This window comes from Neofelis nebulosa, chromosome 4 (genome assembly GCF_028018385.1).
Source record: "Neofelis nebulosa isolate mNeoNeb1 chromosome 4, mNeoNeb1.pri, whole genome shotgun sequence".
NCBI classification, from domain to species: Eukaryota; Metazoa; Chordata; class Mammalia; order Carnivora; family Felidae; genus Neofelis; species Neofelis nebulosa.
Genome location: NC_080785.1, coordinates 140,414,875 through 140,441,246, shown reverse-complemented (window position 1 = coordinate 140,441,246; position 26,372 = coordinate 140,414,875). Strand labels below are relative to the sequence as shown.

Below are 26,372 nucleotides of genomic sequence, written 5' to 3'. Positions count from 1 at the left end.
AATCATGTGTAGCAAATCCCTGAAAAACTGAATTTACTACTATAAGCAAGAAAGAGCCTGAATGCGTCCTTACTGAGGGAAAAATGCAAAGATGAAATATTTACGTGACTAATCAGATGCAGCATTGAACCAGAAATTCTAAAAATCAGCTGATAAATACTTAGAATGGCTCAAACAGGTAACACACAGAGACTTTTGGAAGAGGTCCCTGAAACCATCCCCGCACCTCATTGTATGTGAGTCACAGCCCTCGTGTGCACTTTGGATTCTTCTGCCCCCAAAATACGGATTCCTGCTGTACAGTAGTTGAAGATAATACCGTGTTGCAGGGAAAATAAGAAAACAAAGGAAATAATTAAGGATTAGTGTACTCTGTGATTAATGATATTGTATAAAGCAAATGTTTTAGAACGTTTATTTAAATGCTACCTTGCCTGCAAAGGTGCTGAATACCTACTATTTCTTTGGAACACCTTTCTTCTAAAAATAATCTGCCTGTGAAAGCTGGCTGTTTCTTTGTTACACTTTGTGGCAAAGACTCATTGGGATGTTGGCTGGTCTTTGGAAACAATTTATCTTCACCTTAGTTCATCTATCCCTTCTGTTATTTCTGGTCATAAAGAAATAAAGATACATAATAATAAAAAGGGAGAGCTGCTCATCTGTTCTTACTTTACCAAAGCATGTGCCTCGTGATGTGACGAGGGAAGTAATACCCCTGTTGGACAGAAGGGGACACTGAGTCTTGGAGCTCCCAAGTGTCTTCAATGTACAAATCAGGTCTGACTCTACAGCCCAAGCTCTTGGATCTCCATTTATGTCCCCCAGTCATGCTGTCTTTGCTCTAAGCCACAGAAGTGTGAACTGGATTGTAACAGGTGCTACATTCTCCAGCCTGTTTGAAGGAACTGAATGAAGATGATAGAACTCAGAGCTCAAGGAAGCTCAAAAAATAACTGGCTTGCAGAATGGTTTTAGAATGTGATACATAGTCACATATACACGTATCCTACATAGGTGCTTAAAGTCAGTCCTGACCTTTGGGGGTGTATTTCTCATTCAGTTTTGGAGGCAGGCAAGTCTGAAATTTGTAGAGCAGGGGTGGCTCAGTCAGTTAAGCATCTGACTCTTTATTTCAGCTTAGGTCATGATCTCAGGGTTCATGGGATTGAGCCCCACGTAGGAGTCTGTGCTGACAGTGTGGAGCCTGCTTGGGATTCTGTCTCTCTCCCCTCTCTCTCTGCCACTCCCCTGCTCGTACTCTCTCTCTCTTTCTCTCTAAAATAAATAAACTTTCAAAAAAATGTGTAGAAAAAAAGAAATGAGGATGCATGAATTACTTGACAAGGAATTAAAAGTAATTAAAAAAAAATTTGCAGAGCAGACTGGAAATTCTAACAAGAGTGGACATTGTAGTCTCGAGTCCAAAGGCTGGACAGTTAGGCAGAATTTCTGTGTCAAAATCTGGAGGCAGAATTCCTTCCTGTTAGGAGCACCTCACACTTTCACCTGATTGGATGAGGCCCACCACATTATGGAGGGTAATCAGCTTTACTCCAAGTCTACTGATCTAAATATTAATCACATTTATGGGGTGGCTGGGTGGCTCAGTCAGCTGAGCCTCCAGCTCTTGATTTCAACTCAGGTCGTGATCTCATGGTTGTGTAATCGAGCCCCACATTGGCTCTGCACAGAGCGTGGAGCCTGGTTAGGATTCTCTCTCTCCCTCTCTCTCTGCCCATCCCCAGCGCTCTCTCTCTCTCTCTCTCTCTCTCTCTCTGTCTCTCTCTCTCAAAATAAGTAAGTAAACTTAAAAAAAAACCAAAAAGCCACTAGGGATAAAAATTTCATTAATGCAAAGCAAAATACCCATATATTGGTTCTGAATTCAGAGTATTTGTCATGTATTTTTGTATAATATATAGTGTGTATTTATCATGCTTTCCATAATTTAAATGACTAAGTTTTGTTGGGGTGTCAAAATTTCAGACTAGTTACTTGGGCACAAAGACTTTGAATTTCTTGTCGATTAAAAAGAAAGTAGTATAATCTGTGTTTAGCAGACCCATACCTGGAGCCACTTAGCATTTCACAGTTGATTTTGGTGTATATTTGCACTTTCCTGAGCATTTTCTCCAGTGGTTTAGATCCATTCATTCTCTTAGCTAATTCTGACCCCTCCTTGCTATTCATTTAGTTACTTATTCCTATAGATAGGAAGAACCTCATTTTAGTCTTTTTGGCTTTATCATTACTCTGTCCTTGCTTCTAGCCACTCGGAGCCCTCACTCATGTTATTCACGCCAAAATAACTTACTGTTGGGACGTCTGGGTGGCTCAGTCGGTTGAGCATCTGACCTCGGCTCAGGTCATGATCTCATGGTCTGTGAGTTCGAGCCCCACATCGGGCTCTGTGCTGACAGCTCGGAGCCTGGAGCCTGCCTCAGATTCTGTGTCTCCCTCTCTCTGACCCTCGCCCATTCATGCTTTGTGTCTCTGTCTCAAAAATAAACATTAAAAAAAAATTAAAAAAAAAAAACCAAAATAACTTACTGTTGATGATGAAAAGCACTCTTAAAGACACAGCTCTGACTCAGCAGATGTACTTCCTGCCTGCATCGGTCTTCCTATGTGATGGCAATGGCAGAATTAAAGACCTAGCAGGTGCATTGTTGAGTGTGTATGATCCTGCTTAAGCGCAGTTATGGGTCAGTGCAATCCAAAAGTCGAGTTGGATTAAGAACCTATTATGCCCAGACTTCAATTCCGGTATCATCCCATCCGAGCGATCCAACAAGTGGAACCAGCAGATCATTAACTGGTCTTGGAATTATACTTTGCTTTTACTGTACATTTTTATACTTGAGCAAGTGTTTCTGGTCCACGACCATGTTCTCAGCTGGCTTACTCCAGATTGGTGCCAAGCGTGATCAGAAAACTCCCCTTTCTCCTCTTGGGTTGTGTGATACCTCCTGTGTGTTTTTTAATTGTGCTGCTGCCTTTCTCATTACCATCTTTATCTCATCCCGTTTACGTTTCATCTCTAGCAGTTCCTGTGTGTTCTTCCACTCTCTAAACGATGCCCAGCAGTATCTGGAAATGTCTAGTGAATCTTTCAGTAGGTTGCCTCTCGTCTGAACTGTGTGCTCTTTCCTTAATTTATCACAATGTTTTTTCTTGGGCATTGTTGGTACGGGGGTGAGGTGCATGCTGAAGAGATACAAGTTGTTTGAAATTAAAATGTGGAGCTTTGTGAATCACCAAAGAAGTTTCTGCTGGATTTTTCTACTCGCAGAATTTTGGGATCATTGCCTCTTGCCTCCATTATCATGGAGATGTGAGAGCTGACTTAGGCATGCAACTGTAACATTAGGTGATAGAAACTCCACCTTAAAAGAAATGTCCCCTCCCACCCATCACCACATTACTTTAGTATTTATTTACTGTATGCCTCATTTGTCCAAGAGCCATTCATTGCCTTACGTGTTTTGTGATACATTTAACTACAACTCTAACTTTGGCATTCAAAAAAAAGAAAGAGTTAACTTTCTCCAGTCTTTCTAAGCACAGACTGGGTCTTCATCTGTCATAGGGCCTTATACATAATGGGCAGTAAGCAAATATTCTTGTCCTTTGTAAGGAAGCATAGTAATTAACACCTTGAACTCTAAGATTAGAAAGATGAGGTTCCTATCCTAACCCCTCCCTCCTTCCTTAACAGCTTTGTAAATTTTGGAAATCCTTGGTTTCTTTGGCTATAAAATGAGGATCATGGTGGTTCTTACCTCAGTGAGTATTAATGAATGATACTGTAGTACCTGGCATATGGTAAGCACTCACTAAATGTTTAGAATATAACAACATTAATGAAAATATAGAAGGCTCTAGTTTTCACTTATGTTGCTCTGTGTTCATTCAGCTTAACACAACTAGTGATTTAGTGATTCAAGTTGGAAGACAAGCATTAAGATAGTTTTTATACCAAATTGCAACTAGACTCATTTTAAATACAAGGTGGAAAATGGCGCAAGGCAGGAGGAAGGGAAAGTTAAGTGAACCTTTTGTTGGCAACTCTGTATGTTCCTTGCTTGTGCCCTACAACAATAGAGCATTGACCTTGGTCAACCTTATGCTCACACTGTCCATTTCATCCCCCTCCCATTACTTGGTAATGTTACTATTCATCCAGGCAGTGTCTATATCTATATCTTAGCATATGCCTCCTGGTCACTGGTAGGGCGTTTTATTTTCATGCAATTCTTTTTTTCCAAATGTCAGGTTATGCCATGTGATACCCTATGTTATCTATGATACCCTATGATACCCTATGTTACCTTGACCTGACTAGAGACATGCCTGGATATTTTTGCAGCCCAGCCATTCCACAGTGTAGACTTGTAGAATCATCCATCCAGATCTGTGAGGCTTGTGCATGATTTTGAAGGATTTTGTAGAACTGGTCCCTTGATTGTGTGCTGCTATATACGGTCTACCAGTGACTTTTTAGTTGATCTTAATATAGTTTGTTTCTATGGGTGAGAGGACTTACATGTCTATGGCACTCTGCATGGTGGAGGCACATCCATTTATACAAAGTTGATCTAGCTTTCCTTCCCTTGCAAAGAAGGTCCTGGTTGGGATAGACTCACTCACTTAAGCTGTAGGTTTTCTTGAAGAACCAAATGCTCTAATCTCAAACATATTTGGAAAATAGTGACTTTAGGATATAGTGTCCTTAAATACCATTCCTTATTCAAAGGAACCAGAACCCACCCAAGTTATGGCCAATTTTAGGGCCGGAGCAGGGAAAAGACAAGATTGAGCCTAGAACATCTGTGACCGCTAATAAGGAGATGCTAACAAATATAAAATGACAGGGATATAGCAAAATGACAGAGGAATCCATTTGAAGGGTTTCCTACTGTGCAAAAGACCTCCTATTGAGACAGTTTGAATGTTAAAATAAATAATCCTAATGGATTATAACCCATTGAGTAAAACAAAATAAATGAGTACATATGGATTTAAATAAATGAATGAATGAATAAATGAACTGTGGAGAAGGGTAAGCTGTTTCTCACTCTAGAATCCCATTAGTGCACATAGAATGGATAATACAGTTAGAAAATCATCAATAGACACTAATATTAGTGGATGAAAGTTAGATGATGAACAATATATGTAATCTCAAATAGCTCCATACAAAGTACTTTTCAATTATAGAAGGAATATTAATGCCTTTATAGTGGAGAAGCCTGGTAGACGTCAACTTAACCGTAAGATCAAGTTAAACACCCCTAATGTTGGGAGGAATCCACACAATGCACTTCCTGATATGATGCACTGTGAAGACAATGTTACTACTGTGGAACCCTTTCCCAAATGCATCACCTGAATCTAACCCTGAGAAACCATGAGACAGACCCCTCATTCTACCTAACAACTGACCTATGCACTTCATTTGCACTGTTCAAATTAAAAAAAAAAAAAAAAAAGGACTGAGTAACTGTTCCAGATGAAAGTGGGAGCTAGAGGGGTCAGTAGAAAGAGACAAGAAAACGAAATGCCAAGCTTGATCCTAAATTGGATTCCTGGACTAAGAACCAGAATAATGATCTATAATGGACTTTATTTGGGCATTTGCCAAAATTCAAAATGGACTGTGAATAAGATAATAGTATTGTATCAATGTGAAATTTGCTAATTTGAATAATTATACTGTGCTTATATAAGAGAGTGTCCTTATTCTTAGAAATTATACACTTAAGTATTTAGTGGTAAAGGGGCATATTTCTCTCAGTTACTACCCAGTGATTCATAAAAAGAAATTGGGTATCTATGTGCGCACACACAGAGAGAAAGGATGCAAATGGGATAAAGGGTAAATAATTGGTGCTGGTAAAGGCTGTGTGGAACAGTTTGTAGATCTCTCTGTTGCCAGATTTTCTGGATCTTTTCCTTCAGTTTATGTGTGCCATGATTCCTCAGCAAGACGACTGTGACGCACTAAGCATGCCTTAGATTCACTTTATTAGGAAGCACACACTGGGGAGTAGGCTCTGGGGATGGCTTTTGGGAGCAGATACAGAAAGCTGATGGGCTACTCAGGATATTTATCTGCTGGCCCAACACCTTCCAAAGATATTCGTGGGAGATAGTTTTCCAGCTTCCGCCCAAATTTGTCTCAACAAGAACACAACATTTTAAAGTCCAGTTCACTCAGCAAAGCTTCATCCACTTATTACTCTCATATTTAATATAGTTTCCAAAGTTAACATAATTCAAGAGACTACAACTTGAGAGAAATAGCAAGGAAAATTGATATTTCAGAATTCTGCTACTGTTCTCTTTATGAGACATTTTATTATCCTGATGGGTGGAGGCATGACTCAAAGACATTTTCTGAAAATGAATTTCCTCACCCGGTCGTAAATGAAAATGCCCTTGAAGAGGTCTTAAAGTATTTTGTATCAGACACTATTCAGGTGATGCATTAAACAATTCCACCCCTGCTCATGGGCTGTAGAATAAGAAAAACTTCTGTGAACTTACTTAATTTGAGGGCCCGACTTTTGAAAGGAAAATGAAGTGTATTTTCTGAATGTACTTGTGTACCAAGTTTCTTTCTTGGGTTAGTAGCATTGCACATGAAACCATTCACCTAGTATTAGATTGTTTTAGTCTGCAACTCACTGAATGGATTTTTCTCCATGTAAATGCATGATGTCTAAAACGGTCCAAACCTAAAGGCAACACATTTGTTAAGAGGCCACCAGAATGGGTGAGAATTCACAGTGTAAAAATAATTCACTGTATGGAAGAAAATCCTCCAAAGGAATCTACCCATCTTTCTTTCATCCATTTAGGTGCCTGACTTTTCCAAGAAAGTATCCTGATTGGGCTACCTTATTTTACCTTTGAGAACAGAAATGTCCCCTTATTCTTAACATCTTAGGTAATTCAGGCAACATGGCTCTGTTTACCTCTGACCTATACGTCAGCTAGTTTTTCTAGTTTTCTGACTTAGCTTCCCCTCTGGGAATTCATCATTCAGCATCATATTTCCAAACTCCATCTGGCTGTAACCACACCCACATAATGGACATCTCCACACTCTATTGTGGAGAATAGCATCGCGTCATTTGGAAAAGTGGAAAAATAGAGGTCACAGCAGAGAACTAATGAGTGATGTAGGAGATCTGATTTTCTGTAAGGAGTAGGATCATTCCAGAATTAGTGGAATGACATTCTTATTAGAAATTTTAAGATGTCTGTCGAATGTTAACTTTAAAATGTGATGATATTGGTGGTGATGATGATGATGATAGTGATTGGCTGAGCAGAGATGAGGGCTAGGCATGGGGCTACTATATACTACACACTGACTCATTTGTTCCCCACCTCCCCCCTACCAATGGTAAATTTTGATTCCATAGATGAAGAAGCTGATGCTTTGAAATAAGACTGTTTGAGGTCTCACAGACAAGTAAATGAAGAAGCTAGAATTGGAACCCAAATCTGTTATTTTTATCATATATGTAGTCTTTCAAGAACATTCTATGGTCCATTTTCATTCTCTGAATTGTATTAAATATCAAGGAGTGTTCAAGCATTAAGATGATATAAGGATTTTGAGTTGATTTGTCTGTGTTCTGCTTTCTGAATAAGAAACTCTAGATGTAAGAGAAGGATTTAAGGTTGAAAGGAGAGCACTTGGATTTTACACTCTTTCTCTGATGTTTAATCTTAGCCAGGTTCACATCAACTTTCTGAAGTTCTGTTTCTTCATCTGTAACTGAGGGTAGTCATTTCTGCCCTGTCTTCATAGAGGTTATCAAATGACCTAAGTGAAATAATGTATGGTACAATTTTGCAAGCTGTAAAAATGTAACGCATTATTATCACCATCATTATGTTTCTTGTGGATTCGCTGAAATACTCCATTTGGGCTATTTATCAAAGCCACTGAGAGACCCCTTCAAATTCGTCTGAAAGAGTATTGCTTATAAAGATGTGCCCGTTTAAGCATTTGTAATTTTAATGTGTACATGGAATGAATCTCATAGGCGTACTTTTTTTTTTTTTTTTTTTTTTTTTTTTACTTCAGGATGTTTCAGTTCGTTAAAATTTTGCTTCCTGATAGGGAACTTTCACCATGACATGAATATCAGGCAATCAGGTGTCAGTGTTATTTGCCTTGGGTAGCATGAAGACACTATAGCTATGTGAGAAGATGTGTGCTTGTATGGTATGTAGGGGTAAAATGATCTGACGCGTGGGGTTTGCTCTCAGATACTTTAGCAAAGAAAAAATACAGATAGATGGACACATTTGGCAAAATCTTAAGAAGTGAGGAATCTGGGTACCTTGTGCTATTCTGTCTACTTTCATGTACGTTTGAATTTTTTCCTTATACATATTTCAATTGTTCTTTTACAGATGCAGATTTTCTTTTATAATCCAGATGACTTTGACAGCTTTCAAACCGCAATTTCTGAAAACAGAATAATCGGAGCCATGGCCATATTTTTTCAAGTAAGCTAACGGTGGTTCAAGTACTTGAACCAGAGAGTTCTCTGAGTATTTTTTTTTTAATTCGCCGAATTGTTCTATGTTTAATGAATGCATCTGTTTTCTAGTTTGCACCTGTCTAAATGAAAGATATTTCATATTGTCTAATGTGTGATTTAAAATGTAAATAAGTATGTTTAGAAACATAATGAAAATTTTTGCATGAATTATTCTGATTTTATTGCTACTTGACTGGTGCACAGATTGAAGAACACATTTATCATCTAAGTTACTTCACTGCTGAAGCGTTTTGAACAGGTTCCTTCAGCATGTTAAGAGACTGATGTTAAAAAAAAAAGGTGATTTTCTTTGGAGCAACTTTTAACTTGACATTACTTACAAGTAGATTAATAAATAGCATCAGTCACTTCTCTGAAGAGACCCCTTCTCTTTCCCTCCCCAAATCCCCATGGTAACTAAAGTTTTCCCTGAGACCATTTCCAAATTAGTACAGTCATGAACCCGCATGCTTTCTTTTTTGTTGTTTGTATTGAGCGTTCCTAATTCATGTGCTGCTTCTACAGCTAGAAGCCACAGTTTGCGTCCTTCCATAGATAAGGCCATCCAGGCTTTTTAATAAGTCACATCAAATTAAAGTAGTGTTAACCATCAAGTGTCTTAAAAAAGTAGCTGAGAGGACATCTGGCGCTTTTTTGTGTGGAAAGTAACCTGAGTAGTAGGTATGTGACTTGTCCTTCCGTCTTAAAATTCGCCTGAAGACCACATACCAGTGTTTCTTCCATCAGTGAGTCATTGTTGGACAATGTCTTTCTGACAACTCAAAGGGGTGTGGGAGACATCAGAACCTTTTCCACCATGGGTCTTTAACCCCTGCCTTAAAGGGGCAAGCTTCTTTGTCTTTGAGAAAGAGCCAGTCTTGTTTGGAATATGTTAATTTCACTACTCTTTTTAGCTTGTGACCCACGATGGACAGTTTTGTCCACTGCTGTCTCTCCCTCTTAACCACCCTCTCTCCCTTTCCTTTCTTGGGTAAAAGCCTCAAATGGGAGATTATATGTGAGAAATTGAAAAACTTAATATTCTGCTTCAACCTCAGAAACAGTGAGCGTGGTGGTCATTAGGGTTGGTTATGGTACTGTTTTTCAAACTGTGGGTTCTGACCTAGCAATGGGCCATAAAATAATTTCAGCAAATCCTGCCAGCAGTTTTAAAATAATGAAACAGAATAGAAAAAAAAAAAATCAGAATACATCAGAGTGTATGACACATAGTAAGGGTAAATATTTCTGTAAAACTTTTTTTTTTTTTGGTAGAACCTTTTTTTTAGTTGTTTCCACACAGAGGCATAGTGGGTATGTACTTGGTAATGTTATTAACCATACTTCTTACTGTGGCTCATGGTCAAATATTTTGGAAGTTGTCTGTTTATGTATTTGCTTGGTATCTCTCGTTCTTCCACACATCTCTTTTCTATGATTACTTTCATAAACCACAGGTGAGCATAGTGTTTTAAGAGCTCACTCACTGGAGTCAAAACTCTTTGCTTTTGGGGCACCTCGGTGGCTTAGTTGGTTAAGCATCCAACTCTTGATTTCAGCTCAGGTCATGATCTCATGGTTCATGAGTTCAAGCCCCATATTGAGCTCTGTGCTGATAGCACTGAGTCTGCTTGGGATTCTCTCCCTCTCTGTCTGTCCCTTCCCTCCCCTGCTCTCAAAATAAATAAACATTTAGGGAAAAAAATAATAAAAAAAAAACGATTTGCTTTTGAGTCCCTTCTCTTCTACTTAACAGGTGCATAATGGTGATAGAGTTATTTAAACTTTCCAACCTCAGTATTCTTTTTTACTTGCATTTTTGTATGTTTTTATTTATTTCTTTTGACTTCCAGTAGCATGATAGATAGTTCTCCATCCCCTCACCTTCAATCTGAAGATGTCCTCAGGTCTAAAATGGGTCTCTTGTAGACAGCAAATAGATGGGTCTTGTTTTTTTATCCATTCTGATATCCTGTGTCTTTTGATGGGAGCATTTAGTCCATTTACATTCAGTGTTATTATTGAAAGATATGGGTTTAGAGCCATTGTGTTATCTGTAGGTTTCATGCTTGTAGTGATGTCTCTGGTACTTTGTGGTCCTTGCAACATTTTCCTCACAGAATCCCCCTTAGGAGCTCTTGTAGGGCTGGTTTAGTGGTGATGAATTCCTTCAGTTTTTGTTTGTTTGGGAAAACCTTAATCTCTCCTTCTATTCTGAATGACAGGCTTGCTGGGTAAAGGAGTCTTGGCTGCATATTTTTTTTTCTGTTTATCACATTGAAGATTTCCTGCCATTCCTTTCTGGCCTGCCAAGTTTCAGTAGATAGGTCTGCGACTACCCTTATGTGTCTACCTTTGTATGTTAGGGCCTGTTTATCCCTAGCTGCTTTCAGAATTCTCTTTTTATCTTTGTATTTTGCCAGTTTCGCTAGGATATGTCGTGTGGAAGATCGATTCAAGTTACGTCCGAAGGGAGCTCTCTTTGCCTCCTGGATTCCAATGTCTGTTTCCTTCCCCAGATTGGGGAAGTTCTCAGCTATGATTTGTTCAAGTACACCTTCAGCTCCTTTCTCTCTCTTCTTCTGGAATTCCTCTGATGTGGATATTGTTCCATTTGATTGAAGCATTTAGTTCTCTAATTCTCCCCTCGTGATCCAGGATTTTTTTTATCTCTCTTTTTCTCAGCATCCTCTTTTTCCATGATTTTATCTTCTAATTCACCTTTTCTCCCCTCTGCCTCTTCAATCTGCGCTGTGGCCCCCTCCATTTTATTTTGCACCTCGTTTATAGCATTTTTTATCTCCTCATGACTAATTTTTAGTTCCTTGATCTCTGCAGCAACATATTCTCTGCTGTCTTTTATGCTTTTTTCAAGCCCAGTGATAAATCTTATGACTATTATTCTAAATTCTTGTTCCATTATATTGCTTATATCTGTTTTGATCAATTCTTTAGCTGTCATTTCTTCTTGTAATTTCTTTTGAGGAGAATTCTTCTGTTTCATCATTTTGGCTACTTTTCTGTCACTTACGCGTTTTAAAAGCTTGTTGTGTGCTCTGCACCTGCGATCACTGCTATATTAAAGGAGGGTGATACACTGTCCGGGGCCTGGCCCGTCAGGAGGTGTTTTTTGGAAAGTGTTACTTGCTCTCTCTTGTTGTGACTTTGGTTATTTTATTTCCCTACTCACAGTGATGTTTTGGACCCTCCACCAGGTGTGCTCTGAGTTTTTCCTTGAAGTAGCCCTGTGGCCTGTCAGATTGTCCCAGTGTATCCCTGGTAGGGACTCAGTCTCCTTTCCTCCCAGCCTCTTGGAGTTCAAAGCCCTTTGGCTTTAGCCCTTCTTTGTTTGAGAAATATCAGAAGTTCAGATTCCCCTACTTCTTCATTATGTTGGCCTCTCTCTGTTTTTATTTATTTTTGAGACAGAAAGACACAGAGCATGAGCAGGGGAGGGGTAGAGAGAGGGGGAGACACAGAATCTGAATTAGGCTTCAGGCTCTGAGCTGTCAGCACAGAGCCCGATGCGGGGCTCAAACTCACAGATTGTGAGATCATGACCTGAGCTGAAGTTGGGTGCTTAACTGACTGAGCCACCCAGGTACCCCCCACCCAACCTCAGTATTCTTATCTGTGAAATGAAGATAGCAACTTCTACACCATCAAAATTAAAGTAGTCATTAAATGAAGCCCCTAACGTGGGTCCTGGCACATAGTAGACACTTGATCAATGCCAAATAAAACATGTATCCATATCCATGCAATTCTTTATCTGTGGGATGGAGACCTACGGTGTGTGTGTCTTCTTTGCGTGAACAGAAGTCTATTTTGGGCACTGCCCTGTGGGCAGGTCACTTGCATCTAAACCATGATTGGTTTGGGGCGCCTGGGTGGCGCAGTCGGTTAAGCGTCCGACTTCAGCCAGGTCACGATCTCGCGGTCCGTGAGTTCGAGCCCCGCGTCAGGCTCTGGGCTGATGGCTCGGAGCCTGGAGCCTGTTTCCGATTCTGTGTCTCCCTCTCTCTCTGCCCCTCCCCCGTTCATGCTCTGTCTCTCTCTGTCCCAAAAATAAATAAACCATGATTGGTTTGCCTTCCACAATACTTGAGGTCACTTGAGCCATTTTTAAACAATACCCACTTCCATGGTTAATCCCTTGTTTTCTGTTACTGTCCTTTTGGCATGCTGTTTTTCTTGTAGTTCAACCTCTACTCCTATAGCCTCACCGTCAGATCTACCCCCTCCTCCTTCTCTGTCATGGCCACTCATGCCCAGCCCTACCAGGTCCTACTTTATAGGTCACCTTCCGTGGAGGAAAACAGATTTTAAAAATGTTTTTATGAGTTCTGAGAGAACCAGTTCACAATATGTGCTACCGAATAGCTTTCTATTTTTCTAGCTCTGTTAACTCTTGTGAAATGTGAGACCAATTAGAGTCTTAGGCAGGCAAAGCACATTGGCATACAAACCAGCAAAATGCTTCAGTGTGAAATCTAGGGTTTGAATTGTTAAATTACTTCTAGGACATGACTTCTACTTTACACACAAAGATATACGTTCTCTGATAAGTCCTCTTCAAAATTTTGGCTTGCTGCCCTGTGTACACAAAATACAGGATGGATAATATAAAATAGAACAGAAATTTTATTTAGAGACCAGCTGTGTTGAGCTGCTTCCTTTGTTTTCCTTATAAGCCACAGATGCATTTATACATTGCAGCTAGCACTACGTTGAGCAGCGGAGAGGAGGAGAGTATTATTATCACTTTAATTTGGCCGTCTAATTAGATTCCATACTTTGAGATCATTGTAGTTTGCATCTTTCTATAAGAATGTTAAATTGGGGGGCCACCTTGGTGGGTCAGTTGGTTAAACGTCTGACTTCAGCTCAGATCATGATCTCAGGGGTCGTGGATTCAAGTTCCCAATAGGGCTCTGTGCTGACAGCTTGGAGTGAAGAGCCTGCTTCGGATTCTGTGTCTCCCTCTCTCTCGGTCCCTCTCTCTCTCTCTCCCTCTCCCTCTCTCTCTCAAAAATGAATAAACATTAAGAAACTTTTAAAAAATGAATGTTAAGTTGGGGAGTTTGGTATTTTCCCCCCAAGTAGTCAGATAAATCTTGATCTATGTTTTCAAATTCAAGCCTGGGATCTCACATTTTGTTATTGAAAAAGTATTTGTCATCTGTTCAGCACAGATTCAGTGCCAGGAAGGGCATTAGTTGCTACATTAGCTATAGTAAATGCGATCAGCTTCTGCCCACTAGGACCTCACTGTCACAGTCGCATGTGATAATGGCTAGAAAGAGGTGAGTGGAGAAACTGTTCCATTTGTAGAGAGGCTGTATGCTGACTTAATGCTTATAAACGCACATATTAATTGGCCAGAGTGACATGACATGAATGACAAGTGCAGGTCTAGGCGAGGCTCCTAGTTCCATGTAGATGGTATAGCCTTGATGTTAGCTCACTCCGTACGCTAGAATAATTTTCTTATGGATTCAAATTGTTACCTTTGTTTCTTTTTCCTTCCTTATTATGTGCCTGTTATTCTGAGTAATTTCAGCTCTCCCACCGCCTTTGCTGTGAGTGGATATTATGAAGTTCATAATGTTTCCAAAACACTGAAACAGGCACAGACCTGGTGGGCACATGGTTGACCAAGGGACCTTAGGTTGGCTTAGACTAGAGGTTGCCTGCAGGTGTGCCTCTTGTAGCTCACAGGCATGATTGTTGATCCTACAGGGTGTTTACAGTTCTTCAGTTAAATATGGCAGATATTACATAAAATGTCCTGATGATGTGGCAGTAATCAAGATGTGAGTAGGGGCTGGCTGTCTGCTCTGGAGGGGGCATACATTCCCATTGCAACACAATCTCCGGTCAAGCTCCTCATGCTTTCGTGTCAACATGATCTTAAGATCACGACCCCATCCTGAACCTCGGTAACCTTGAATGGTGGCTGACATCTTTTGATTACAGACAGAGTTGAAGGTCACTCTCAATGCTGAAAGACGGTGAGCCATGTCTCCCCCAAGTGCTTTGTATGAACACCACTGCGGGAAGGAAGGTTCACTTCCATGCAGGGGAAATGATGAATCATGGCAGCCACATACGCTTGTGTACATTTGAGCCCACATGTTCTAGATGGTACATTCATTTCATCGCCACTGGTGAGTAATGTATCTAGAGGAGAGAACACCTTTTTTCTAGTTCACACACACCTTTGGATCAACAGCCCTCTAGCAGATCTAGGGGCACGGCAAGACGGTAGGTTGTTGAAAGGCTTTTTTAGATAAATTAGAATAAGAAATTGGCAAGAGATGGAGATATGTGTTGATAAACCACTAAAGGGAATAAGTGCTTGTGTAGCTAATTTATGTCAGTACAAAAATTAAAATAATTGTTTTCTGTTTGTTAAAGTAGAACCTCTACTATTCTTTGCTGTTAGCTTGATATGAATTCCTGTAAAAATATAAAATACCAAATGTCATTAAAATACTCCTTCAAAATATTCTGTTTTTCTGATAACAATCTACATAGCTTTTCTGTTTAAAGAAAGAAATATGAAAAGCTTATGTTGACAGGAAAGTTGAAATATCAGTGGAATGATTAGATAATTTGTAGAAGGATGCTTTACTTTGAAAGCAAGGCACAAAAGAATTTGATTGGCTCCAGCTAAAGTTTATTGAGTAGAGAGTACCAGGTGCTCAGGATGACTTTACCCCAACTTGGCCTGTATTTTTTAAGACCAAGAAATCTCTGTCATCCCTGGTGGAATTGGTATTTCTTTCAATATGTCTCTTCACTGTTTGTCATTGAACACTTCCCTCCATTCCTGTCAGAATCCAAGTGGCTTCTGTCTGTGCAGCCTTCTCAATGGCTTTCCATCTGATGCCCATACAAAGTTGGTATCCCCAAGCTTTTTGTAGTTTTGATTATTGTAGGTTTGCACGTTTGATTGTGTTTTTCTCCAGGAAGCACGTGATTATTGTCGAATTTACCATTTGGGGGGAACGTCTCGTTTGTTTTACTGCCTAGTTGCCATTGTTATTGGAATGCCTAAAATTTTATTTGTATTTCCTGATTCCCTTGAACTGTGGAATTATAAACACATGATTTTTAGAAGAGTGTCTACATGTAGAAACTCTCTTAACGTGATGTTCTTGCCAGCCTCCTTGCTAGACTTTTTAGGGCCTATAGTCTCTTCTGAATCTTTGCATCAGATGCAAAGATGTAAAATTTTTATTATGTCTGTATCCAAAGGTCCAGTCAATGGCATAGGCCTTGTACATTTAAGAAATAAATAAATTGCATCCTGATTTATTTAGGGTTCTTTCTGACAACCTATCTTCAACAACCTTGTTGAGATTTCTTTATTTAAGGTTTCATTTTTCCTCCTCCTGGGAAAGTTCAGCCCCCTTGGGCCAGTATTTTCTTTTTCTGTTTCTATTTCCATTTCTACCCAGAATATAATCCCAGTCATTTGGTTTTCCCCGACGTCTCCAGTTCTGTCTTTTGCTCCTTCTTCATTTCTGCCCTGACTTCATTGTTGAAAGCAAACTTCAAAACTCAAATGTTTCACAAGTTGCTAACCCATTCTTTATATCATGTCAGTGGTACAGACTGCTTAATTATATTTCTCCATCTGGAGAGGCTGAGTAATTAAATGAAATGGCAGCACCTGGGATTATTTATAGACCTTGTGAAGGCAGGAGGAGTTCTTGATGACTCATCTGTCTAGGGCCTGGAAGGAAGGCCTTTTCTCCACTTCCCTGCATTTTGCCTTCCCTCCCCCACCACAGGTAGATGTGATACGTCTGTCCTTCCTTTAACCCGCTGTTTCTCTTAGCATTCCATCTTGCATTAAAACTGTTATTTTACTTTCTCCTGTCTTTACTGTGAGATCATTGAGGACTGGGAGTCTTCACTTGCTCATCACTGCATCTCTTGCCGATGACTAGCACTGTGGGTTGGTTGTGCAAATATTTCACCGAATGTGGTGGAGACACACGGGCTCTATAGTCCTGAATGTAAAGGAACAACCCATAGCCTGTGAGCTGAGGAGTATCAGAAACAGGCACTAGGAGACATAGGACCTGAGAATACTAGAATGTAAACTCTTTGAGACTGAGGTCCATGTCCTGGTCCTGTTCTGTTTGTACCCCACCATCCACCTTTGCCTCACCCTCACCCCAGTGTCTTGACCTCAGTTACCGTTCAGGAAATATACACCGAGTAGGACTAAGTTATACCACACCTCTCGGGGTCCTACCACAACATCAGTCATTTGGGTTTTTTGAAAGAGCATATCTAGGTGGTTGTGTAAGCTTCACCTAAAAGGGTCTGTAGTTACATAGAGGTTTAAGACCATCTCTTGAGACGGTCAAGGACATGAACATGAAGGCTATGAGTCTCCTGATTCACTGAGGTTGGTAACCCTCTGAGAATGGTCACCTGGGGCTCCATTGGGTCCAACATACTATCAGAGGGATGTATCTCCATTTATGCCCGTGGCTGTGAAAAGGCAACAGGGCTTTACAAATTTTAAAGTGGCATTCAGTGGCCTCAAAGGAGTGTTTTAGTGCCAAGAATATTGGGATGCATCTGTATGAGAGAATGTTTTTTTATAAGATCTCCTACCAGAATGCTTTTATCTCAGTAGAAGGTGGATGGAGAAGCTTTTGTGGATTATTTTACTATATTTCTTTCTGGCTTGCCTCTGTTGCTTATTTATAGCCTCCCTACGGTCTCTTTGTGATGTTGATGAGTGTGTGTGTGTGTGTGTGTGTGTGTGTGTGTGTGTGCGCGCGCACGCACGTGTATGTCAGGGCACCTATGTACACATTTCTTTGAGTTTCTTGTTCTTCCTCTTCTTTACATGTGTGTGTTTTTCTTCCTCTGTCCCTCCTTTCTCCTTCAGATTCCTTAAGTGAACAAAATGTCATATTTTCTCATTTATTTATTCATGCCCTCATTTGCTAACTCATTTGTTCATTCTGCAATATTTATTAAGCACCTTCTCTGTGTCTTTCTCTATGAAAATTGTCAATGTGTCCTTAGATTTCTAGCCTCCCCTTAGAGTAGCTGGGGAACGGCAGGTTTTTAAGAGTTTGCCTTTCAATCCTTTCTTCCAAGGTGGCATCATTTTATCATTGGGGTAGGGAAGACGGATCAGGTAAGGGAGGTGAAATATCAAGGAAAGAATATGCAATTCCATCTTGTGCACATTTTCAACATAGTAAATGTGTCATTTTCAAGTATGAAGTTCCTATTTGTGAATTTTAGAACTGGGCTGTCCTTTCTCCTTTAAAACAAAAAAAATATTTATTTACTTTGAGAGAGAGAGAACGCCTGCTTGCGTGAGCAGGTGGGGGTGATAGAGAGAGAGAGAGGGAGAAATAGAATCCCAAGTAGGCTCTGTGGTGTCAGCCCAGAACCCCATGCAGGGCTGTGTCTCCCGAATCATGAGATCATGACCTGAGCTGAAATCAAGAGTCTGTGGCGTTACTGACTGAACCACCCAGGCGCACCTCCATTTTTCTTTCTTCCATCTTTTTGCAGACCAAAACACCACTGTGAAAGTATAAATCATGTCTTTTATGCATGGTGACGTAAATCAATCTTTTTATTTTTTTAACCATCCTCTAGGAATCTTTTTCTTTTTTAAATGAGGAATACATTTGCTATCCTTGCTATAGATAGTTCTAATTTTTTTCTTATGTTTTAAAAAAAGTTTATTTATTTTTGAGAGAAAGAGAGAGCACATGCGTGAGTGGGGGAGGAGCAGAGAAGGGGGGTGGGGGCGGACAGAATCCCAAGCAGGCTACATGCTGTTAGCATGGAGTCCAGCTCAGGGCTCAATCCTATGACCTGAGATGAAATCAAGAGTCCTACACTCAGAACTCTCAAATGACTGAGCCCCACAGGCACCCCAGATCTTTTTATTTTTGTAACCATCCCCTGGGAGTCTTTTTTTTTTTTTAAATGAAGAATACATTTGCTATCATTCCTAAAGATACCTCTAAGCTTTTTTTTGTTTTCACTTTTGACCAGTTCTGTTGGGAATGGGAAACAGGGCCCCCACTGCATAGAAAAAAAAGGAAGGGAGGGAGGAAAGAGGGAATGAAGGAAGTCAAGGAAGAAAGGAAGGAAGGAGGGAGGGAAAGTGGAGGGAGAGACAGAGACAGGGAGAAAAAAGAAGAGGGAGGGAAGAACTACAAGAGAAAAGAAATTAGTAGTTATATACCCAGTAACGATTTTTTAGTGGGAGAACACATGAGTTGGTGTTAGCGAGTAATGGTGAATTGTTAAAACTTCCTTCTGAGACGCTTTTCAGTATAATTGCAGTATACTAATTTGGTTCTTAATTTCTTCCTTTCCAGTTGCCGCTGTTTGAGTATCATCCTTCTCCCATTTTCCACATCCTTGGTTTTATCCAGTTATAAGTTCGCTTCTTTCACTACATTACCTAGAAGTGTAATTTCCGAATGTTTGGGGTTGATTAGGAAGACTTTTTTTCTACACACACACAAATTAAAATACATATGTTCCAATTAAACTATTTTAACAGCTAATTGATTTCATAGGACTTACCGTTCGGTGAAGGCTAGAGTCATTTTTAATGTTCAGATGCAATTTCGGAGTAGATTTGTGGATGTACAGCGTTGAATTTATAGCCTCTCAGGTGTTTTCAGTACATCTCTGGTCTGCAAATGGCCTGTAATTCAAATTTCCTCTTAGTGGACATTACGGAGGACAATTTAATAATTGGCAAAGCATCACATAATTAAGAGACTTTGAAGAAGACCACGTGCAGATCTTCTTTAATTAAATCACTGCACTTCAAGGATGGTTACCAAGTACTCTGCCTGTGTACGTCACTCAATGAAGAGTGTAGAAGCTGTCATTTAGTTCACATTTGCGTTCTTTGGGCCAGTTGTTCTTTTTTTTTTTTTTTTTTTTAATTTTTTTTTCAACGTCTTTTATTTATTTTTGGGACAGAGAGAGACAGAGCATGAACGGGGGAGGGGCAGAGAGAGAGGGAGACACAGAATCGGAAACAGGCTCCAGGCTCCGAGCCATCAGCCCAGAGCCTGACGCGGGGCTCGAACTCACGGGACCGTGAGATCGTGACCTGGCTGAAGTCGGACACTTAACCGACTGCGCCACCCAGGCGCCCCAAGGGGCCAGTTGTTCTAATAGAAGTCACAGACCCTGCATGTCATAGTCTCAGAGAAAATATGAGGAATTGTATAGCGATCCCCCAAACAGGTGTCTCTGTGCACAGTAGAGAGACCCAGCTGTGAGGAGGTACGAGGCTGACCAGGATCCTCTAGCTCTTTGGCATCTGCCAAGGCGAGAATTCTAGTTTCGTGACTTCCAATCCAATCCTTATTTTTCCTAGCCTTGCTCTCCCTGAAGTGAGATCTAGTGGACGCTTTAGCTAGACCCTTTGGGAGATACAGTTAAAGCACTTTGCATCCCAAGAAGAGAAGCGAGTGGCACTTCTCCGCGCGCTGCCCCTCCCCCCCACCAACCCCCGGGGCTTTCCCCTCCTCCCCCAGGTCAACTATTACAAGGCGCTTTTAAGTAGACTGCAAATGATGCTAATAAAAGTGAACATTTATTGTGGACGTAACTCATAAAATGCCCAAATAAAGTACCCTATACTAACCATTATCTTATTTAATTTTTACTGGGGCCCCTCAAGGTATTATTGAGTCCATTTTACAGATGCAGAAGCTTGAGGCATGGAGGGTTTTTTTTTTTTTTTCCAATATAAATTTCTCAAGATTACACAGGCCAGTACATGTTGGAGCCAGTGTTTGACAACAACAGTCCATCTCCAGGGTCTGTGCTCTTACTGGATCTTGCCTTGTGCTGTGTCTGGCGACCCTTGCTGGTCACACTGGGGTGACGGTGCTACCTGCATATAGTGGACAGAGACCAGGAACACTGCCCAACATTCTCCAGTGCACAGGACAGCCCCCACAGCAGAAAAGCCTCCGGCCCAAAGTGTCAGTGCTGAGATTGAGAAACCCTGTTTCATGGTTAGCTAGTAAGTATTTGAGGACACTTGGACGTTTTAATCTCAGTGGATGGGGAAGCTGTTCACATTACTCCGTCCATTAGTCAATGGCCATAGGAATAACTAAAAACTTCATACCTGAGAGGTCCCCGTCCCTGGCCAACCAAGGTGTAATCAACTGGGATTTAAAGACAAGGCATGAAGATTTACATGGCAGAATCTTTAAATTGGCCCTGCTTTAAATCCGCCCAGCTATTCCGGGTTCAGCCTTTAAATTAAAGAGCTCACATGGGTGTTTATTCCCAGATACGATAATAGTTTGTGAAAGAAGCACCAATTTGATAAAACATTCCCTCAGCCATAGAAAAGTAAACATAGGTAAGAACATGTGCAAATGCCTTTGAACTTAAAATCAGCAGGAGCTGGTTTGAAAAACTCAAAGATCTACGAACCTCCCTTTTGGAGGTTATAGGGGAATCTGCCTCCGCAAAGCCCAGCCGCAATCCCATGGCACCGTAGAAGTAATTTCCCAGGGCAGGATTTTAAAACCATTAATGCTGGTTTTATTTTAGAGGTTTGTTATTGTCTCTTTGAAAATCTTGTTACTCTCTGTGCAGCTAGGCATCGTCCCAGAGGAATGATTAACCATCTTTATCTGTGTGGAATCCTGGTGCTACTCACCTGTGGTGCTGAAACACGCAGTTGCCCATTGGAGAAGAAGCTTGCAACTTTCTTTTGTATTTGGGGGATACATTGAAACTATTGTTTTGTTTTCTCTTTCTGTAGCATCTGAATACATATGGCATGTCTGTACCCACCTGAGGCCCAGAGCTTTTGTTTCTTTGTTCAGGATGATTGATGTCGGTCTCTGGAGGGCGCCTCTGACCCACACTTTCAAAGCACGTGCCCTGTACCACTTGGATAGTATTTGAAGACAGACCAGTTCGCATAGATCTTTCCTATTGGATGGAAATCCGTGCAACCATTTTTACATGGTGTGAGAGCAAACCAGTGAGAAACTGAATTTCATGTATCTGTGGGAGACTTTTTATGATTTTCCAGCAATCTCCTTTCCTCTAACACCTTGATCTTGGGAAGACCTTTTAGCCAATTCTTGGGAATACCGTTGTGGTATTTTCTGGGAATGTGTCTCCTTTGATGTGTGAGGGACTAGGAGCCAGACAATGGGGAGAACTTCCAAAATAGAAATATTTTATCCTCCTGCCTTTTCACTCGCAACAAATAAGTGTCCAAATGGGATATAGGAAAAGGCACAGTAGTTAGGGCTCACATCATGTCTTTGTTAGGACTGCCCAGGTGTCTTTCGAGAAAATCCTTACCATTGGATCCCCCCCTGCTATAAAACATAACTATGCGTTGACTCGCCTGGACACATCTGTACAGCAGATGCTGTTTTTCTTAGCCTTTTGTGTTTTCTGGATATGTGTTAAGTTACGTGATTTTGGTGTGCACGCAAATTCCCAGGTAGCTGTATACAGAATAATATGATAGCACTCATTAATTTAGAGCGTGCTTGTTTGGAATTTGGGTTTGCCCCAAGTTGAGGTAAGCCAAGACTTAAACTGAAGAAAGCCTGAATTAAGCACATCAGTACTATGGACAATAGTGAATGAGAAGGGTTACTCCATCCGCGTTTATCAGTTGAGTATTATCAACCGATTTTGTGTAATATGCGTTTGATATCAGTCCTTTGGTTCTAATAGACAACTTTCATAAACGGATATATATGTAAATGGGTTTGGTGAGGAGGAGTCTTAAAGTCACACTGCCAGTAATTGGTTTGCACCACATACATGAAATAAAATTCTGTGCCTCTGAAACAGTACCCAGTTCTGACTCTTTGGTAATTCACTTCCTAGAACTTCTAGATGCTGTTACTAGGGTCTTACTTGACCTTAGCAGTGTTTTCTCTGGTAACTTGGCATCCTTGAGCACCATTCTAATGAGGTTTCAGTGCATTATTTCTATTTTTAGGCGCTCTCCAAAGGTGACTGCCAGGCACTGGTTCTATTTAAAAAACAAAACAAAACAAAACAAAAAAAACCCAACCAATTACAGGGTTTAGCGCCAGATGTCTCAGAAATGCAAGCAGCTAACTAACACGAAGCCAATTCCTAAATCTTTCAGGAAAGGAAATGAATATTTAGGGCCACATCTGAACTTGGTAGGCTGGCTCCCCCAACCCCTCCCCCCCCTTTTAATGGCAAGCAGCCTAAAGCTTTGATTCTTCTATATTTTACATTGTACAGATGTCCTCATCCTGCTAAAACGGTTCAGACAGGTAAAATCACAAGGTTTCTTGAAAGAGATTTACAGGGGCGCCTGGGTGGCTCAGTCGGTTAAACGGCCGACTTCAGCTCAGGTCATGATCTCGCGGTCTGTGAGTTCGAGCCCCGCGTCAGGCTCTGTGCTGACAGCTCAGAGCCTGGAGCCTGTTTCGGATTCTGTGTCTCCCTCTCTCTGACCCTCCCCCGTTCATGCTCTGTCTCTCTCTGTCTCAAAGATAAATAAACGTTAAACAAAAAAAATTTAAAAGAAAAGATTTCCAGTTTTGGATTCTTTTTGAATATAAACACTAGTTAAAAAAAAAAAAATAGGTGATAGTTGTGGACTCTGGTCCAGAACCTCTGTCAATTCTGTCAAGCATTCTACATACATTATTCCACTTAATTCGCCTGACAGCCCCCTGAGAAGGAATTCTGATTCCAGAACCTTCCCCAGATACTTAGATTCCCTTTGATTATGAAATCAGTGTCTAGGAAAACCACTAAAAAGGGTTGGGATATTGGAGTGAAAAGTTCTATGCTAAAATTCTGACTTATCACTTACTGGCACGTTCCTCTGGACAAATCTATTTTATTTCCCTCGCTGCCTCAATTCCCTTGTCCATCAGATGGATATACTGATATCTGATTGGTTTATTGTGAACTTCAAATGAGTCATATATATGAAAGCACTGTGGAGCACACTTTAAAGCCCTCCATAAAATTTGTTATAATAATAATAGTTTTGGGGCGCCTGGGTGGCTCATTCAGTTCAGCGTCCAGCTCTTGACTTCGTCTCAGGTCATGATCTCACGGCCCCTGAGATCGAACCCCACGTGAGACTCTGTGCTGACAGCACAAAGCCTTCTTGGGATTCTCTCTCTCCACCTCTCTCTGCCCTCCCTGGCTTGGGTACACACACGCACTCTCTCAAAATAAGTAAACATTTTAAAATAAATAAATAAATGAAAATAATAGTTTTGGTGATGGTGGCAATTAGTAACAACTCGAGTTGCCATGTCAAAATAAAAGTGGGGCGGGGGGAGGGCGCCTGGGTGTCTCAGTCATTTGGGTGTCCGACTTCGGCTCAGGTCATGATCTCGCAGTTGGTGGGTTCGTGCCCCACGTTGGGCTCCAGGCTGACAGGTCGGAGCCTGAAGCCTGCTTCAAATTCTGTGTCTCCTCCTCTCTCTGCCCCTCCCATGCTCATGCTCTGTCTCACTCTGTCTCTCAATAATAAATAAATGTTAAACAAATTTAAAAAACAAAATAAAAGGGAACGCTTTGAACCATTGCTTTTGCTTATTTGGAAGCCTGGCCCGAAATAGATGCATTAAAATAAACATACTGCTTTTGACGCATCAGATCTGTGCACCTTCCCAGTCCATCTCCTTGCATTTTGGAGGAGGGTGCTTCTGTTCTCTGAGGGCCTTGGCTGTGAGACAAGGTTCTGAAGTCTCAGTGGTTGTTATTGGTGCTGCCACTCAGTAATTCAGGAGGAGGTAACCAAATTCAAATTTCCTCGAGGAGCATCTACACGTCTCTCTTACTACTTTAAAGAGGAGCTAAAGTAATTAGTTTTAGCACCTTGGATGGTGAAATAAATAGTTATTTAATTGGAGCAGCCAGTCTTCTGGGAGAGAGACAAGTAACATATGACATGGGCCCAGATGCCTGCAGATAGTGGGGAGGCCCTTTGGAAGCAAAAGGGGCCTCATCAGATTTCCTGCTGCCCCCCCCCCCGCCAGAGTCTGCTTAATTCCTAGTAGTGAGTTACTCCCCAGCATCAAGGTTGTAAAGTAGGCAGCCTTTATGTGGCCTTATTTGTGCTGGAAATGTATCCTCTTTTATGAGATCCCTTATTAGTGCCTTCTTGGTCAGAGGCACTGCCAGCAATAATGATGTGATCATTACAGATTTTTAAATAGTATGGCCTGTGGATTATTGCCGGTTCCGGAAATTCATGCCATTCGGCCTTGTGTTTGATGTGCCCCAAAGATTGGGGTTGTGGGCAGGGGATGCCTTCCCTTCTGCAACTGTGACTGTGTCCCCCCTCATTGAAGGGAAATGAGATAACCCTGTACACATGGCCTGCTTTCCTCTCTTATGGCCTTTCTCTTGCCTTGCTTGTTAATTCCCTTTGCAAAGTCATGGAGCCACTATGGTGTCCCATATACAGCCATCAGCACAGTGTCTAGTGGACAGAATAAAGCATCGTCTCTGTTGTCAAGGAGGTTAATCCATGCTCGCTCTCCCTCAACACACCTGTGCACACATAGGCACACGCACACGCCTGCAAGCTCCTTAAGACAAGACCTTAGCTTGTTTGCTGTTAATATTCTCAGTGCTTACCATAAAGATATCGAATGAAAACAGTGAGAGTCTTTTTTTATGTTTATTCATTTTTGAAAGACAGAGAGAGACAGAGCACAAGCAGGGGTGGGGCGGAGAGCGAAGGGGACACAGAATCTGAAGCAGGCTCCAGGCTCTGAGCTGTCAGCACAGAGCCCGGCGTCGGGCTCAAACTCACAAATGGTGAGATCATGACCTGAACCAAAGCCGGACGCTCAACCGACTGAACCACCCAGGAGCCCCAGCAGTGAGAGGCTTGATTGATAAAGGTGATGGACTCTAAGGTCAGACTGCTTGATGAAATCCCAGTTCTACCCATAAGTAGCAATAAACTTCAGTTTACTTAGCCTTTCCGGCCCTCAGTTTTCTTCTCTGGTAAATGGAGCCAATAATAAGAGAGCTTCCTTGGAGGGTTGTTGTGCAGTTTGTGCTAGTTAACACAGGTGAAATGAGTATGTGCCCAGCACATAGTAAGTCCTCAAGAAGCGTTAGCTTTCATTATAATTTAAGCAACAGCATGCATTGTTGTTTATGCAGTGGTAACAATGAGCTACCAAGTGTAGCCCTTATATGGAGGCTGGGGAGCTTAGCCTGCATCGTGTGGGAGAGGAAAGGTGTTCTCACCTGAGGAGGGTTTGTGAAATGTTATCTGTGGGGGTTTTTTCCCCTTCTTTTCTAGACTTATGGGGCTGAGAGGGCAGGGACAATTGTCCTCCACGGTAGCTGCACGGTGGGATCGCTGAGCAAGTGTTAAATAACACTGATGTTTGGGTCCCCCTCCTGGGACTTAGATGTCATTGGTCTGGGAGGTGGCCTGAGTGTCAGTATTTTTAACAGTTTCTCATGTGATTCTTTTCTTTTGTCTTTTAATGTTTATTTATTTTTGAGAGAGAGACAGAGCACAAGCAGGGGAGGGGCGGAGAGAGAGGGAGACACAGAATCCAGAGCAGGCTCCAGGCTCTGAGCTGCTAGCACAGAGCCCAATGCAGGGCTCGAACTCACAGACTGAGATCATGACCTGAGCGGAAATTGGACGCTTAACTGACTGGCCCACCCAGGCGTCCCTATCTGATGTGATTTTCAGTACAGCACAGGTTGGTAACTGTCACCATAGCCGGTGACTGCCTCTTGGGCTGT

General features: G+C 41.3%; 1 protein-coding gene across 4 annotated transcripts in view; it reads left to right on the top strand.

Moving 5' to 3' along the window:
- Positions 1-26,372, top strand: part of PTPRG (protein tyrosine phosphatase receptor type G) — a 718,534-nt gene that overhangs the window by 488,571 nt on the left and 203,591 nt on the right. For all 4 annotated transcript variants that reach the window (XM_058726333.1, XM_058726331.1, XM_058726330.1 and 1 more), the window contains one exon: positions 8,440-8,535. In XM_058726333.1, the coding sequence (XP_058582316.1) occupies positions 8,440-8,535 (96 nt within the window). The remainder of the gene's footprint in view (positions 1-8,439; positions 8,536-26,372) is intronic.